At 34.2% G+C, this 16,511-nt stretch overlaps 1 protein-coding gene across 1 annotated transcript in view; it reads right to left on the minus strand.

Moving 5' to 3' along the window:
* The window catches only part of LOC133756651 (triadin-like), a 284,878-nt gene that overhangs the window by 51,438 nt on the left and 216,929 nt on the right, over positions 1-16,511 (minus strand). The window contains exon 19 of the mRNA XM_062187259.1: positions 8,184-8,225. Within this exon, the coding sequence (XP_062043243.1) occupies positions 8,184-8,225 (42 nt within the window). The remainder of the gene's footprint in view (positions 1-8,183; positions 8,226-16,511) is intronic.

The raw sequence follows: 16,511 nt of genomic DNA on the forward strand, positions 1-16,511 counted from the left end.
TTTATCTGTCATCCAAATTTACTGCTTGATCTAAAATTTCGATCAAGTGACACTTTAGTTAAGGTCCACTCTGGAGAAATCTGAAAATTCCACTTCTAATTTGCTTATATTTTAAAAAATGAGTCACCAGATTTGCTGGACTTAATTGGTTGTTTCCACAAGAGTAAATTCCTATCTGCAGTTCATGACAAAAATCTTACTTCTAAATGAACTGCAGTTAGAAGTTAAGATTTAGAAGTAAGATTTGTCAAATAGTTATTCTCCATCTTAACCTTTATAAAATTCAAAAGTATTTTGAGCTGTAAAGTAGTTTCTCAAGGAACTTACAGCACTTTTGTTGTAACTATTGCCTATTTTATAGCATAGCCACAAATATAATAGAAATAAGCCTAAATAAAATGAAGCAGTTAAGATCAACTTACTGGGTAATTTGAGTAAAATACCCACATGCTCACAAAGAAGTTGCTCTTATAAATTCCTGTACATTTTAATTTTAGCTCATAGTCCACGTTATCATTTAAAAATATCTAACTGAAACAAGGAATTTTGTTTTGTAATTGTGAAAATTACATTTAAAAGACTGATATTATTAATCTTAAGCTAATTCATATACGATCTTACAATGAGCAGAAACAGAAAAATACAAGCATCCCTTTCCCATAGCAGCAAATGCTAATAATAGATCCTTGAGCATCAAACCCATCAACATTTTTGGCTTGTTATTCAATTTATTTATGCACGCTTCCTTTCTACATCAGGCAGAAGAGTAAAATGTTTTCCAAGAAATTATCTGCATCACATGATTTCAATTGCACTTGTAGACAAAACAAAAGATCCCATTTTCAAAAACCTAAAGCACTTATACAGGTTGTTCATGTGTCTCTACTGTCCTTATTGCTTCGGTCCTGGAGAATTTGGTTTGCCAGAGCTTTCTCCAGGATGTTGTGCAGGAGTGACAGGAAACTGAAATCCATAACCATTGTATCCATCTAGATACACACATTGGAAGAAACTGATGGGACCTATGGAATAGGGAGTAAAAACAGAACATGAACAGAGACAAAGTTCAAGAACAATAAGGTGATATAATTTTGTAAATATGGTTATAGTTTTTGCAGCCAGACAGTCTTCATACACTCCTAAAAAGTTACTAAACCTTACTATTTCTTGGTTTCATTATGTATGAAGTTAAGACAACAGAAACCTCGTGGAAAAATTGTGAAAATTAAATGAAGTAACATATATGCTTAAATTGCTTCCTGGTACAATATAAGGACTTAATAAATGGCAGTGAAACTGGCCTAGTAGATGAAGTCAATATACTTAGCATATAAGAATCTTGTGATGTGTATACTAATTAGAGTGACTATTACATAGAAGTAGCATTCAAAATATGAGTTTATCACTATGCATAGTAACAGACTTTGTTTCATGTGTATTTTTTAATGTTTCAGAGATGCTTGCTGATCCTAAAGTGGTTATGTTTTCCATTTGCCCTGTCTGTGGAGTCAAGAGCTTTCCAAGGTGGCCTAGTTACTTTTTCAGGCAATGCACCCAGGTGGTAACTTTGAATAGAGAGCAACAAAGGGGAGTTAATGCAAGGCACTGGAGTATAGTACAACAGATATGACCAAAACCCCAATCTCATGAGCTGGTATACCCAAGTAGTAGCTTTATTAAGAGATGGCAACATAAAGAATCAGCCTATGAATAAATTGATGGATGAGTAGATAAATTAAGTGTGGTATTTATACACAATGAAATATTATTCAGTCATAAAAATTAACTAAATCCTGGCATTTGCAAAACAATGGATGGAACTGGAAGTCAATATGTCTAGTAGAGTAAGCCAGGCACATAAAGAGAAATACAGTATCTTCTCTCCCACATGTGGAAGTTAAAACAAATTGAGACTGTAAAGGTAGAGAGAGAGGAGAGACAGAGGGAGAGGTTGAATAATGGATATGCAGACACAGAACAGCACAGTGGGTTGAATATAGTTCACAATAAAGAATAGAGAAGCTGGAGGGATCTAAGCAAAAAGAAAATATAAGGAAATGAGAGCAAAAGTAAAGAAGAGAGAGAGCAAGAGCTACAACAAGAGAGACGGAGAGAAATTAAGTTTAACCCCCCCCCCCTTGTATATTTTGTAAGTGCCTCTTGACTGCTCCATGTTTTCAATCCTATCCATTTACAATCTACCAACCAAACACAGACTCATTACTGAAAGCCAGAAAAAAAATAATTGAATCTAGTGTTATATGGTAGACAGGGAAGACAGTCAACTCTATGTAAATCTAAGGGCATATGAAGTGGAATAAAGCAAGTATGGGCAGAGGAAGCTAGTCAAATTGCATCACCACGGATGTTATTCGATCTCAATCTTTTGATTTTCAAGGATTGTATAAATCTCAAATTTAGTGCTTCTTCTTTATACTATGTCTCATTCACAATTATATTCTCTGTGTTCTAGCCTCACACAGAGACATTAAAACCAATTACATTTCTGTAAGGTTGTGGAGGTTAGGTGAACTTTGGGTTTGGGTAGGCTGCAGAAATGGATGGCAACAAAGCTTGGCCTGCATCATGGAGGGATGGCAATACCCAGCGCTAAAGATGGAAGAGCATCAAGGATGGGTGGCCACTCAGCTGTGCCTTGTCAGATGTGGACACTAGTCTGTCACATTTAACTGATGTTGAATAACTATTAAGGAATATATAATTCTTGCTGCAAATTTTAGAATCAGTGTAAAAGGTTCATCAAAATATTAGGCTACAAAATTATCACCCATAGTATAATTAAAATAGGAAATACTATTATGATGAAATAAAACTCTCAGCTGAATTTAAGATATTTGATAACTTCTCATGAAAAATATTTAATTATGTTTTATTGATTTTAAATTTGTAGTTTTACGTTGGGTCATGCCATTGTAAGAAACAAAACAGAGATCCCATGTATGGACACTTGGTTTGCCCCAGTGATACATTTAACAAAACTATATTATCACATCAAAAACAGGAAAATGGCATTGATACAGTGCATCTATCTTGCTGAATTATGCTTTAATATTTGTTTATTAAGAACGATATTTTAACTGCTTCTGTTATAGCTTCAAAGTATTACCAGTTGATTACCAATTCGGAAAAAATTTCCTGAAAAACTAGAGACATGCCCAGTTAACTTACAATTTTTTCTTGTTATTTTACAATAATATCTAGAAGTGTCATAAGACTCTGCTAATTTCCTATATTTATCACAAACTGATTGTGTTACAGGTTTTTTTTTTTTTTTTTTTTTTTTTGGATAGGCAGAGTTAGTTAGAGAGAGAGAGAAAGAAAGACAGAGAGAAAGGTCTTCCTTCTGTTGGTTCATCCCCCAAATGGCCGCTACGGCTGGAATTTCGCCAATCCGAAGCCAGGAGCCAGGTGCTTCTTCCTGGTCTCCCATGTGGGTGCAGGGGCCCAAGCACTTGGGCCATCCTCCACTGCCCTCCCAGGCCACAGTAGAGAGCTGGACTGGAAGAGGAGCAACCGGGACTAGAACCCAGTGCCCATATGGGATGCAGGTGCCACAGGCGGAGCATTAACCAAGTGAGCCATGTGCAGGACCCTGTGTTACAGTTTATAATGAGTGTCTTTGTTATCAAGTACAATTATCTCAGTATTGGATGCAAAATATGGAAAAGTAGATACTAAATACTTGGTCAATGAATCAACTATTATACAGAGTGGGAAGCATATGCTACTATAAAGGATATTTTAGTAATTTCCTACAAAATACATATAAGAAGCATTGCAGAATGCAACAACGTTATTTCCTTAATAAACGTCTAGTAATGTGCTTGAAATGTGGTATATGAAATTTTGGTTATACCTATTTCGAAAATTGCTTCATTTAATCTATTCAGCAGTGACTTTATTTTATGTATATGCCAATCCAATCTCCATCTAAGCCTATAATTTGGAAGAAATGGACTAATGAGGATCTTAGACATTGAATTTTGTAACTGCATATGAATATTGATTGCATTCTAAAATGAAAAATCTCAAAGATTGGATATTAAGAGCCTGTCATGTATCCAGAAGGATAAAGAAAAGGACTTTAAATCTTAGCAGTAAGTTTCTAAGAAATTGAATTGCTAAAACCTATTTCTACTTAATATAAAAATGTTGAGCATAACACTTCAGTCTTCCTATTATAAAGCAGACACTAACACACATTTAAGCATGGATTCAGCTAGAGTACTCAGAATCAGAACAGTGTAGAATGGTTTGCAATAAATGCAACTTCCCTCATCACTTATGATTCCTCCAACTATGTGCCTCTTGCCTGACATAATAAGTGACAAAATTATCTTGGAATTATAAATGATCTACTTGAATGTTATTCTACATGTTTTATGCTAAAAGTATTTTTGTTCTAATGCTGGTCTTCTTAAAGGAAGCCTAAAGTTTAAGCTTATATATTTGATCTTTAGTACTAATTCATTACTTCACATATTTAATCTAATTATAGACTTACTCTTTTGCTTCTTTGTAGAAGATACCTCTTCAGCTTCTTCTAGTGGATATAAAAATATGAAAATAAATAATTTATACACTTACAGCTATTGACCAATGCATGGGCCTAAGAATACCTAAATAAGAGCACAGTGTATTGGTACAGTCACCTATCCTCTTTATAATGAGTACGCTCTATGTTTTCATTATGATTCCATTTATACTTTATGAAATTTAACAGCAAAGATTCCGAGATAGAAGCAGAGCCAATGAAGGGAAAAGTGGCATGCTGCAAGCAATGGCTTCAAGAAAAAGTGTAAACCTGATGTGTTGGGTATTGAAAGATGAGGGCCAGCTAACATACATTCCTTTCTGCAGAAAATCTTTTTGTTATAGAATAGTAAAGGTGGAATATGGCTATAATTGAAAGATTTTATTCAAGCAATTTTAAGTCCCCTTCTCAGATGACTGAAGAAATTTCATGTTCTTTCTTAATATACGTTATGTGTTGACCTATGATGGGTCTTTTGAAGGTATCTATATGAACTTTGCTCTTTACATTAAAAATGCTTAACTTGTGTCTGTGGATTGATTGGGAGAGGATTTCAATAAAGGCCAGAAATGATAAGAAAATGCAGGTGTGTGAGAGCATTTCATAAAAAATTAGGTTTATAGATGTTATCAAAGTATTTGATATATTCAAGAGACTTGTCCTTCAAAGTGTGATCCAAGAACCAGTAATTTTTTGGGGAGAAGTAAATTCCTATTCTAAATATCGAGTCTAGACATTTCAAGAAAACCTATAGTTTCTACAATTAAGTCTTAGAAACACTGATCTAGGAGCAACATGCCTTGATAATTGTTATTTTTAATAATTCAATATTTTAATATAAAAATTAAATATTAAAAAATATAAATGCAAGTGAAAATGTCATATTTTTTCCATATTTAGTTACTTATCCCCTTAGGTCTTTTGTCAGACCACATTCTTACACATTGTTAATTATGTTTGGGCATTGCCACAACTTAAATTTAGTGGCAAGTATAATTCTTAGGTAAACTCTTATATTATCTCAGCCAAGTTTAAAAATGTAATAGGAAATACCTCATTTCACCAACCCCAAACTACAAAATCAGACTTAAATGAAACAAAACAAAATTATTGAGTTAGTTCAAACTCTCACTTCACAAGTGAGGATGATTTGTCCACAAAAGATTTTATTAAGATTATGCATTTGGGGCAAGTCTGATTGAGCATGCCCCAAATTGTACATCTCCTCCCTCTCTTTTTCCCACTCTTATATTTAACAGGGATCACTTTTCAGTTAAAATTTAAACACCTAAGAATAATTGTGTGCTAATTACAGAGTTCAACCACTAGTACTATAACAACAACAACAACAACAACAAGTACTAAAAAGTTTTAAGTATTACATTGTTCATCAACAGTCAGGACAAGAGCTGATCAGGTCATTGTTTCTTATAGTGTCCATTTCACTTCAACAGGTTTACCCTTTGGTGCTCAGTTAGTTGTCACTGATCAGGGAAAACAAATATTTGTCTCTTTGGGACTGACTTAATTCACTCAGCATGATGTTTTCCAGATTCCTCCATCTTGTTCAAATGACCAGGTTTCATTGTTTTTTACTGCTGTATAGTATTCTATAGAGTACATGTCCCATAATTTCTTTATCCAGTCTACTGTTGATGGTGGAGTTAGAAACGTGCCAGGGGATTCCAATACAATTCCATCAAGGTGGCATGTACCAATGCCATCTCACTGGTCCAAGTGATCAATTTCAGTTCACAATTGATCAATCTGAAAGGTCTAAGAGTCAAAGGGATCACAAAAACAAGACTAGTGTCTGCTAATACTAATTGATAGAATCAAAAAGGGAGAGAACCATCCAACATGGGAAGCAGGATACACAGCAGACTCATAGAATGGCAGATGCCCTAAATAGCACTCTGGCCTCAGAATCAGCCCTTAAGGCATTTGGATCTGGCTGAAGAGCCCATGAGAGTATTTTAGGCATGGAAAGCCAAGACACTCTGGAAAAAAAAATAAAGAAGACCTAAATGAAAGATCTGTGTGAGTGAGATCCCAGTGGAAAGAACGGGGCCATCAAAGAAGGAGGTACCTTTCTCTGAAGGGAGGAGAGAAATTCCACTTTGACTATGACACTATCAGAATAAGATCAAAGTCGGTGAACCCTAAAGGCTTCCATAGCCTTGACAACTCATGACTAGAGCCTAGGGAGATTACTGACGCCATAAACAAGAGTGTCAAATTGTTAAGTCAACAACAGGAGTCACTGTACACTTACATCCCATGTGGGATCTGTCCTTAATGTGTTGTCCAATGTGAAGTAAGGCTATAACTAGTACTAAAACAATATTTTTACACTTTGTGTTTCTGTGTGGGTGCAAACTGATGAAATCTTTACTTAGTATATACTGAATCGATCTCCTGTATATAAAGATAATTGAAAATGAAAAAAAAAACACCTAGTGTTAAATTGGAAATTGCATAGAAAATTAATCAATTTAAAAAAAATATCATGTAGGATCTCTGTCTTTAATGTGCTGTACATTGTGATTTAATGGTATAACTATTACTTCAACAGTATTTTTTCACTTTGTGTTGCTATATGGGGGCAAACTGTTGAAATCTTTACTTAACATATACTAAACTGATCTTCTGTATATAAAGAGAATTGAAAATGAATCTTGATGTGAATGGAAGGGGAGAGGGAGAGGGAAAGAGGAGGGTTGCGGGTGGGAGGGAAGTTATGGGAGGGCGGAAGCCATTGTAACCCATAAGCTGTACTTTGGAAATTTATATTCATGTCTAAAGCGAAGTGATGCTATAACTAGTACTGAAACAGTATTTTTATACTTTGCGTTTCTGTGTGGGCACAAACTGATGAGGTCTTTACTAATTATATACTGAATTGATCTTCTGTATATAAAGAGAATTGGAAATGAAAAAAAAAAAAAACCTGGTGTTAAAATGGAAATGGCATAGAAAATTAATTAATTTGAAAAAAAAATTATGTAGGATCTCTGTCTTTAATGTGCTGTACATTGCTATTTAATGCTATAATTAGTAATCCAATGGTAGTTTTTTCACTTTGTGTTGCTATATGGGCAAAATGTTTAAATCTTTACCTAATATATACTAAACTGATCTTCTGTATACAAAGAGAATTGAAAATGAATCTTTACATGAATGGAAGGGGAGAGGGAGAGGGAAGGGGGAGGATTGCGGGCGGGAGAGAAGTTATGGGAGGGGGGAAGCCATTGTAACCCATGGGCTATACTTTGGAAATTTATATTCATTAAATAAAAGTAAAAAAAAAATAAAAAAAAAGAGTCTTGCTGTATTAAAAAGTGCATTCCACTCCCAGAAGAAAAAAAAATATATTATTCTGAAGATTGCCCAAATAATACACTTGAAAATTACTAGTGTCTTCAGTGTCTCAGGATATGTTTTCTAAATAATGTTGAAAACTTATTTGTTTAACAAAAAGTCTACCATGTGAACATTGCCTGGAAATCTGAGGACTAGATCAAGAACAGCTAAATAAACAACACAGATAAACCAATACCAATACAACCTTCAGGAAAAGAAAAAAAAAAAAAAAAACATGAACATGAGCCAAAGTAAACAAACTCACCTTTAGCTTTCTTTGAAGCTGGGACATCTTCAAAGCCTTCTTCTAGAGGATAGAAAAAAGTAACATAAAATTACAGTCTCTTTTCCAGTTTCCGAAAAGGAAATATTATATTTAAAGGTTTTTAAGAATCAAAAGATCCCTTAATCTATAAACTCAGCATCTAGTTTTCCCAAGAGACTGTAGACAAACCAGGCACTTTTCTGATTCAGAGAGATGTGGAGCTGTGCTCTAATGTGTTCAGCAGTTTGGCAAAGATTTGTGAGAGGAGGGGCCACAGTGACTTTCTTCCCAATTTGATCTCCTCTGACTTCTAAGACTCTTTCCAAAACTCACAGTCACTTTTCGGATTTAGGAAATTTGAGGCAAATGAATTCATGCATACAGACTAGATGAAGAGAACAACACACATCCACACAAATTATGAGTGCACTGATTCAAGGGTTTTAGTCCTTTTGAAGATTGTTGAAAGCTCCAGGATAAATCCATGAATACACATGGGTCATTTCATCCTTAACGGAAGTGAACAGAACCGCAATGAGGATAAGATATTATCTTTAATTAACAAAATTGGAAAAGATTGAATACACACTAAAGCAAAAATTGAAATTGTACTTTTATCTTCAGACATAAAAAGCCACTCAAAATGCAGTAAAGACTTAATTGTAAGACCTGAAACCATAAAAATCCTAGGAAAAAATCCCAATAGGTCTGTGTGATTATTCTATGGATCTGACACCAGGAGCACAGCTAGAACCAAGAATAAACAAATGGGACTATTTCAAACTAACAAGCTTCTGCACAGCAAAGGAAAAACATGGAAAAATGAAAATCATTTTATAGAATGAATGTAAATATTCGCCCTTCTTTCCATAGGGGGCTAATAGCCAAAAAACATATAGGAAACTCAAACAACTCTAGCAAAAACATCCAAATAACCCCATTAAAAATGATCAATGAACCTGAATAGACAACTTTTCTAAAGAAAAAAGATAAATGGCCAATAGGTTCATGGAAAGGTGCTCCACATCACTAATTTTTGCCAACATGAAAAACTAAAATGACATTGAGATCACCTCACATCTGTTAGGCTAGGTATCATCAAAAGGTCAAATGATGTTCCATAATAATTTAGAGAACAAGAAAACTTTGTACTCTATTGGTGGAATATCAACTGGTTCAACCTGTATGGAAAGCAACTTGGAGATTTTGTAAAAAATTAAAAATGAAATTTCCATGGGATCCAGAAATCCCACTTATGGGCAAATATCCAAGCACACATATAGTATGTTGTAAAATTGAAATTTTCTGAAATCAGATCATAAGCATTCTCAACACAAATTTATTTTTTAGAAAGTAAATAAGTGGAATGACAGATATGTCATTATTTATTTGGGTAATTAATTTTTCATGTATATCTAAGCATTTCATTGTATATCTTAGACATATTCTACTTTTGTTATTTTTGCCACAATAAAACTGATGGTAAAAGACTTTTAATTAAATCTCTAAATCTTTTGTGCATTCAAGTTATAAGCTCATATTGCAATTGAATGGAAATAATATTAAGTCAGAAATAATTCTTACAACATAAAGTTGAGAGATCTTTAACTTTCACAGCACATCTTTAATACTTGTAATTATCTGAAAGAAGATTAGCTTTGTATTGTTTGTTTAGATTTTTGCACATCAGTTGTTCATGTAGGAAAGGGATAAAGCACATCAGTGTGCAATTCTTCTCTTGGAAGAAATGGAGGCTTTTTGGATAAATTTTACATAAAATGAGAAAATGGGACACAAAATTGCTCGTCTTATCTGTTCATTAGATTCTTAGTTCTTATTTCAAGAGATGACAAATTTAAAAGTAAGGCAACATATTACATATTATATATTACATATTGTAGAAATGTCAGAGACAGCAAAGAGAGAAGTTATTCGGGTTGTAAAGGAAAAGTTCTGGAAAGGGTGGAAAAGACAATTAGGTGGAAATCTTATGTGGAAGTCTGAATAATCACTACTGAATTCCTCAACCAGTGATGGCTGCTCAGGGAGGGATTATTTTATATGTATTTTGTGCAAATAAACCTAGAATATGAGAGAAGAGACTTAGAGAAAGAAATTGGGGAAGTATTTGAAGAATCAGCAAGGAAACAGTGAATATTTCAACTTCAAGTCATTGGAAGAGTTGAATATAAGTAGATTTTACAGGGAGATTTGAATAGAATGAGTATAAGAGATTAGCATAGAAAAGGATGTTACAATATGTCATTTGAGTCTGAGGAAAGGCACAGGTGCCACCCTTCCCCACCACAAAGAAATCCTGGTGCATACTCTAGTCAGAGTTCATGAAAAGCTCAGTTTTCTAGAGTTGAATTTTGTTGTTGGCTGGTTATGCAGTTTTATATGTGTAGTAAGAAAGACGGAGATGGCAACATGTCCGGAAATGTTTACATGTAATGTGCATTGAGTTAGTGGGAAAATCTGAAAAAAATTATGAGATTATCACTTTCAATGATGATAATAAAAGTTAATATTTTTTCACATTCAACAACTGCTTTGTCCTTTGAAGTTATTTTATATGATCCAATGCATTCAAGCCTGGAAACAACACAGGTTTGTTTACCCTTCTATTGAGTCTTCTGTACAGGTGAAGCCGGGGTAATTCTGTGCCCACCAGAGTCACAGAACTAGTGAGTGGCAGAGCTAGACTATGAATGCAAAGTTGTCTCCATCAGAGTCTCTTGTATGGAGATTAAGTTTGTTTCATAGCATACACTTGCTCTGTGTCAACTCCTGTTTAAATTACTTACAAATGTTAACAGATTTCAAATCCTCAGCAAATCTGTGAGGAGAATGTTAGTATTATTCCCATGTTACAAATGGGACAATTGAAGGTCAGAGAGACCTCAGATCCCAGTGGAGAAACTGGAATTCATAAACAGGTATCTGGTCCCAGAGGTTACACTGTACTTACCACACCATTCTGCCTCTTGAAGATGGAGTTCTTACCCCATTTCTCTCTGATTACAGAACCCATGCACTTTATTGCCTAACATGTATCTGGTGATAGGTTCTGACAGAGTCATCCTAATGATGAGCCACACTTGTCCAGAACAAATTGAATGAGGAGGCATACTGCCACCCTCCTTGGAATGATAAAGGATGGTACATTTGTATGTCTACACTTTCAAAGATCTGTCATTTTCAGAGAGAATGAATAAAAGTATGATTTAGCTGTGCTTGAAAATGATAATGAATGGAGAGTTAAGCGTAATCTCTCTTCTATCTGCCTTCTATCAAAAAAGTAATTTAGTGAATCAGAGTCCAATTAATGAGGAGTAAAAATGTATTAGTTTGACTTTCTAATTGTAAACCCCATTCTTCACTTACATAGAGACTTAGATTTCAAAGAAACCAGAGGTATCAATGAATCCATCCAGCTGTCTCAATCAGAAGTCCCTACTATAACAGCCTTGTGAACAGATGCAACATCTTAGCAGCTCCCATTTCAGTATTTTATACAGACTGATATCAAGTAATGGGTTTTGTGTAACTCTTTTATCCCTAATGAAACAGAGCTAGAGACATGGGGGTTCTTAAAAAGTAATGAGTTTATGAAAGCAATAAAATTAGTGATAGTCATTTGTCTTTTTTTCCAAGTAATACTTGTAGCTTTTTATTAACTGAGCCTCATCTCACGTAAGTGCCTGTTTCACACTTAAGAAAAGTGTAATTCTGTGATGAAGTGTAATAACACCCTGAAAAAGTCAAAGATTCAATTAGCTTTTGGCCTGAAAGTTTTACTGATTTCCAAGCATGATCTACAGTGTGTTTTAAAAAGAGTTTCAGAGCATGTAGCATTTTTTGAAAGGATCATGTATTGAATCTTCCTTACCATGGACTTAGGAGTTGCCTTGGCCCTATGATATTGAAGACAGATTGATTCAAAGAGACAGTATGTTTGCACTAAGGAGATTGTGTATATATATATATATATATATATATACATACATACATACATATATACATATATATATATATACACATAGAGAGAGAGAAGGAGAGAGAGAGAGAGAGAGAATAGCTGCTTCAAAGAGTTTGTGGAAAAACTATAAAATATGTTCATTTTGGGGGCAAAAACTTTTTGGAATCCCATGCATGCATATTCATGGAAACAACATATTATGAAAACATCTATGCATGGATTTCAAATCATGTTTCACCAAAGTTAAATTTATCTTTTAATTCCATTTTGCACTACCACTTTGAAGTACCCTCCATTATATGTCATAAATACATACTCTGATTAAAATTTGTAGGATAGAAATTCTAAGAACACAAGGAAATGTGGTGTTTAGCCTCAATATCAACAGTTGGTGTATAAGTACATGTATTTTTAATCATGCAAAATATTAAATCAAATTGAAATATGCAAAGTCTGAAAATGAAGCATTTGGACTTGCATTTTTTTTCTTTTATTTAATAAATATAAATTTTGAAGTACAGCTTTTGGATTATAGCAGTTTTTCCCCCCATAACCTCCCTCCCACCCGTAAACCATCCCATCTTCTACTCCTTCTCCCATCCCATTCATCATTAAGGTTCATTTTTAATTATCTTTATATACAGAAGATCAAATTAGTATATACTAAGTAACAATTTCAAATGTTTGCCCCCACACAGTCACACAAAGTACTAGTTATACTGTTAATTCACATAGTACAACACATTAAGGAAAGAGATCCTAAATAGGGAGTAAGTGCACAGTGATTCCCGTTGTTGATTTAACAGTTGACACACTTATTTATGACGTCAATAATCACCCGAGGCTCTTGTCATGAGCTGCCAAGGCTATGGAAGCCTTTTGAGTTCACAAACTCCGACTTTATTTAGACAAGGCCATATCAAAGTGGAACTTCTTCTCCCTTCAGAGAAAGGTACCTCCTTCTTTGGCAAGTTCTTTCCTCTGGGATCTCACTCACAGAGATCTTTCATTTAGGTCACTTTTTTGACACAGTGTCTTGGCTTTCCATGCCTGAGAATCTCTCATGGGCTTTTTATCAAGATCTAAATGCCCTAAGGGCTGATTCTGAGGCCAGAGTGCTGTTTAGGGCGTCTGCCATTCTATGAGTCTGCTGTGTATCCTGCTTCCCAAGTCGGATCACTCTCTCCTTTTTAATTTAATCAGTTATTATTAGCAGACACTGGGCCTGTTTATGTGATCCCTTTGACACTTAATTCTATATATACGATCAATTGTGATATTAATCTAATCACTTTGACTAGTAAGATGGTATTGGTACATGCCACCTTATTGGGATTTGGGATCCCTTGGCACATTTCTAGTTCTAGTATTAGGGGTAAGTCCAAGTGAGTGTGTGCCGCACTGTAAATATCCTCCCTCACTATTCCCACTCTTATTTTTAACAGGGATCAATTTTTAGTTAAATTTAAACACTAAAGAATAATTGTGTGTTAATTAAAGAGTTCAAACAATGGTATTAAGTAGAACAAGAAAATACTAAAGAAATAAAGTAGTAAGCTGTCCCTTGACAGGACAAGGGCTACTCAAGTCATTGTTTCTCATAGTGTCTGTTTCACTATTTTTCATTGAAAAATGTCTATTGAGGTTCTTGGACCATCTCTTAAGTGGGTTGTTTGTTTTGTTGTTGAGTTTCTTGATCTCTTTGTAGATTCTGGTTATTAATCCTTTATGAGTTGCATAATTTGCAAATATTTTTCCTATTATGTCAGTTGCCTCTTCATTTTCCTGACTGTTTCTTTTGCAGTACAGAAACTTCTCAATTTGATGCAATCCCAATTGTTAATACTGGCTTTCCTGCCTGTGCCTCTGGTTTTTTTTCCAAGAAATCTTTGCCTGTGCCTATATCTTATAGGGTTTTTCCGATGTTCTCTAATTATTTGATGGTGTCTGGTTGTAGATTTAGATCTTTAATCCATGTTGAGTGGATTTTTGTATAAGGTGTAAGGTAGGGGGTCTTGCTTCATGCTTCTGCATGTGGAAATCCAGTTTTCCCAGCACCATTTATTGAATAGACTGCTCTTGCTCCAGGAATTGTTTTTTGATCCTTGATCAAATATAAGTTGGCTGTAGATATTTGGATTGATTTCTGGTGTTTCTATTCTATTCCATTGGTCTAGCCATCTGTTTCTGTACCAGTACCGTGCTGATTTGATAACAACTGCCCTGTAGTATATCCTGAAATCTGGTATTGTGATGCCTCCGGCTTTGTTTTTGTTGTATGAGATTGCTTTAGCTATTCGAGGTCTCCTGTGCCTCCATATGAATTTCAGCATCATTTTTTTCAAAGATCTGAGAAGAATGTCTTTGGTATTTTGATTGATATCGCATTGAATTTATAAATTGCTTTTGGGAGAATGAACATTTTGATGATACTGATTCTTCCAATCCATGAGCATGGAAGATTTTTCCATTTTTGGTATCCTCTTCTATTTCTTTCTTTAAGGTTAGGTAATTCTATTCCAGGGTATTAGATTGTTTTTGTAGCTATTATGAATGGGATTGATCTTAGAAGTTCTTTCTCAGTTGTTGCATTGTCTGTGTATACAAAGGCTGTTGATTTTTGTGCATTGATTTTATATCCTGCTACTTTGCCAACTCTTCTATGAGTTACAATAGGCTCTTCGGACTTGCATTTTTAAACTTATCTTAAAACTATCACTCCTATATTTGGTTTTTAGAAGTAGATTCAACATCATGATCATATATGTGCAACTTAATTAATTAAAAAGTTGCATAAACATTGATTTTCATAGATGATTGAAATCTCAGTTTCTTCCTCATGTAAAGGAAGAAATTTGTACTGTGCATTTTACTATTTTGGGATGTAGTTTATATGTTTACAATATATAAAAATTTAATTTTTTTATTTCAGGCTAGATTCACTGTCAAGTTAAGGATTACTCATATATATTTTCCTGCAATTTATTAATTTATAAAATATTTGTTTTCAGAAACAATATTGAGAATTACAATGAGCTCTTTTTCTATGCCAATTATTCTACCATATGCTTTATATATACATTTTCATTTAGTCTCACAATATACTGATGAAATATATAGAAAACTCCGATTTTACAAGAGAACTTTGAGAATCATGAACTTTGCAAAAGAAGTTTCCTGAAACCAACATTTCAAAAAGCATTTATGGAAGGCATGATGCTATTTTGTCTCGACTTTTGGAGCCTCACACTTCCCGCTAACCTGTTCTATCTCTATTTGGAAAGCATTTTGTTGTGTGCCCTGAAGGAACCAAAATACTCAGAAGTCATTTACAATCAAGCAGAGAAAATAGACAGGCAACCAATGAAGTATAAAATATTAAATGCAACAAAGCATTATGTGACAATTGACAAAATAAATGCGAGAAGTTTTTAAGAGTGCAATGGTTACTTATGTTGATCAAAGAAATTTTTAGAGAAGCTATCCCATTAGAAGTTGACTTTGAGAGATCATAAGGAAATGTATAGTCTGGGGTAAAAAGTATATCTAAGAAAGGAAAATAACAGGGACAAAGTTTATGATGCAGTCCTATTAGCAATGTGAAATATTGCGTTGAGTTAACATTTATAATAGATAAAGAAAATTATGATACAAAAAAAATTTTAAAACTTAACTTAGGGCTAAATCATAAAAGCTTTAGAAAATACTGAATATGTCTCACATACAAAGGGCCTAAGTTGAAATTTTGAAAAATGTAATCTCTGGTAGAAACAAAAAGAAGAATGACAAAAACAGAGAAGGTTTTCTGGAGAGTGACTGCAATGTCAGAGGAGAGATAGTAAAAGCCATCATAACTCATCAAACAAAACAGGATTGGAGACAAGGAACAGTGATCAGTCAAAGCAGAATCTGAAATGCCACGTCTAAATGACTGAAAAGTGGAAATCTGGTGTCAATAGGAAGATTTCCTTTAGAGATTTGGAATCAAGAAACAGACAAGTGAAAGAAGGATGGTACAATTGGAAGCTCAGTTGAAATTTGTACACAGGGTGTAGAAGTTGAAATGTGGAACCAGAGTTGAGAAAATAGTTTGGGATTCTTAACAATTGTGGATATTATCCACAAAGAGGTAGACAGCAAGGCTGGATGACTCCAATTGGAATGAGTGTAGGAGAGTAGGAAAGGCTGCTGAGGATGGAAAAGTTAAGCACTGGGTAAAAACATCAGAAATCCAACAATGAGAAAAAATACTCAGATTGGGAAAAAGCATTGTCATATTATGAAATTCAAGAGAGTAAAACTTTTCAAAAAAGGTGGAGGATCCACAATGTAAAATGCATTAGAAG

Source organism: Lepus europaeus, chromosome 3 (assembly GCF_033115175.1).
Source record: "Lepus europaeus isolate LE1 chromosome 3, mLepTim1.pri, whole genome shotgun sequence".
Taxonomy (NCBI): domain Eukaryota; kingdom Metazoa; phylum Chordata; class Mammalia; order Lagomorpha; family Leporidae; genus Lepus; species Lepus europaeus.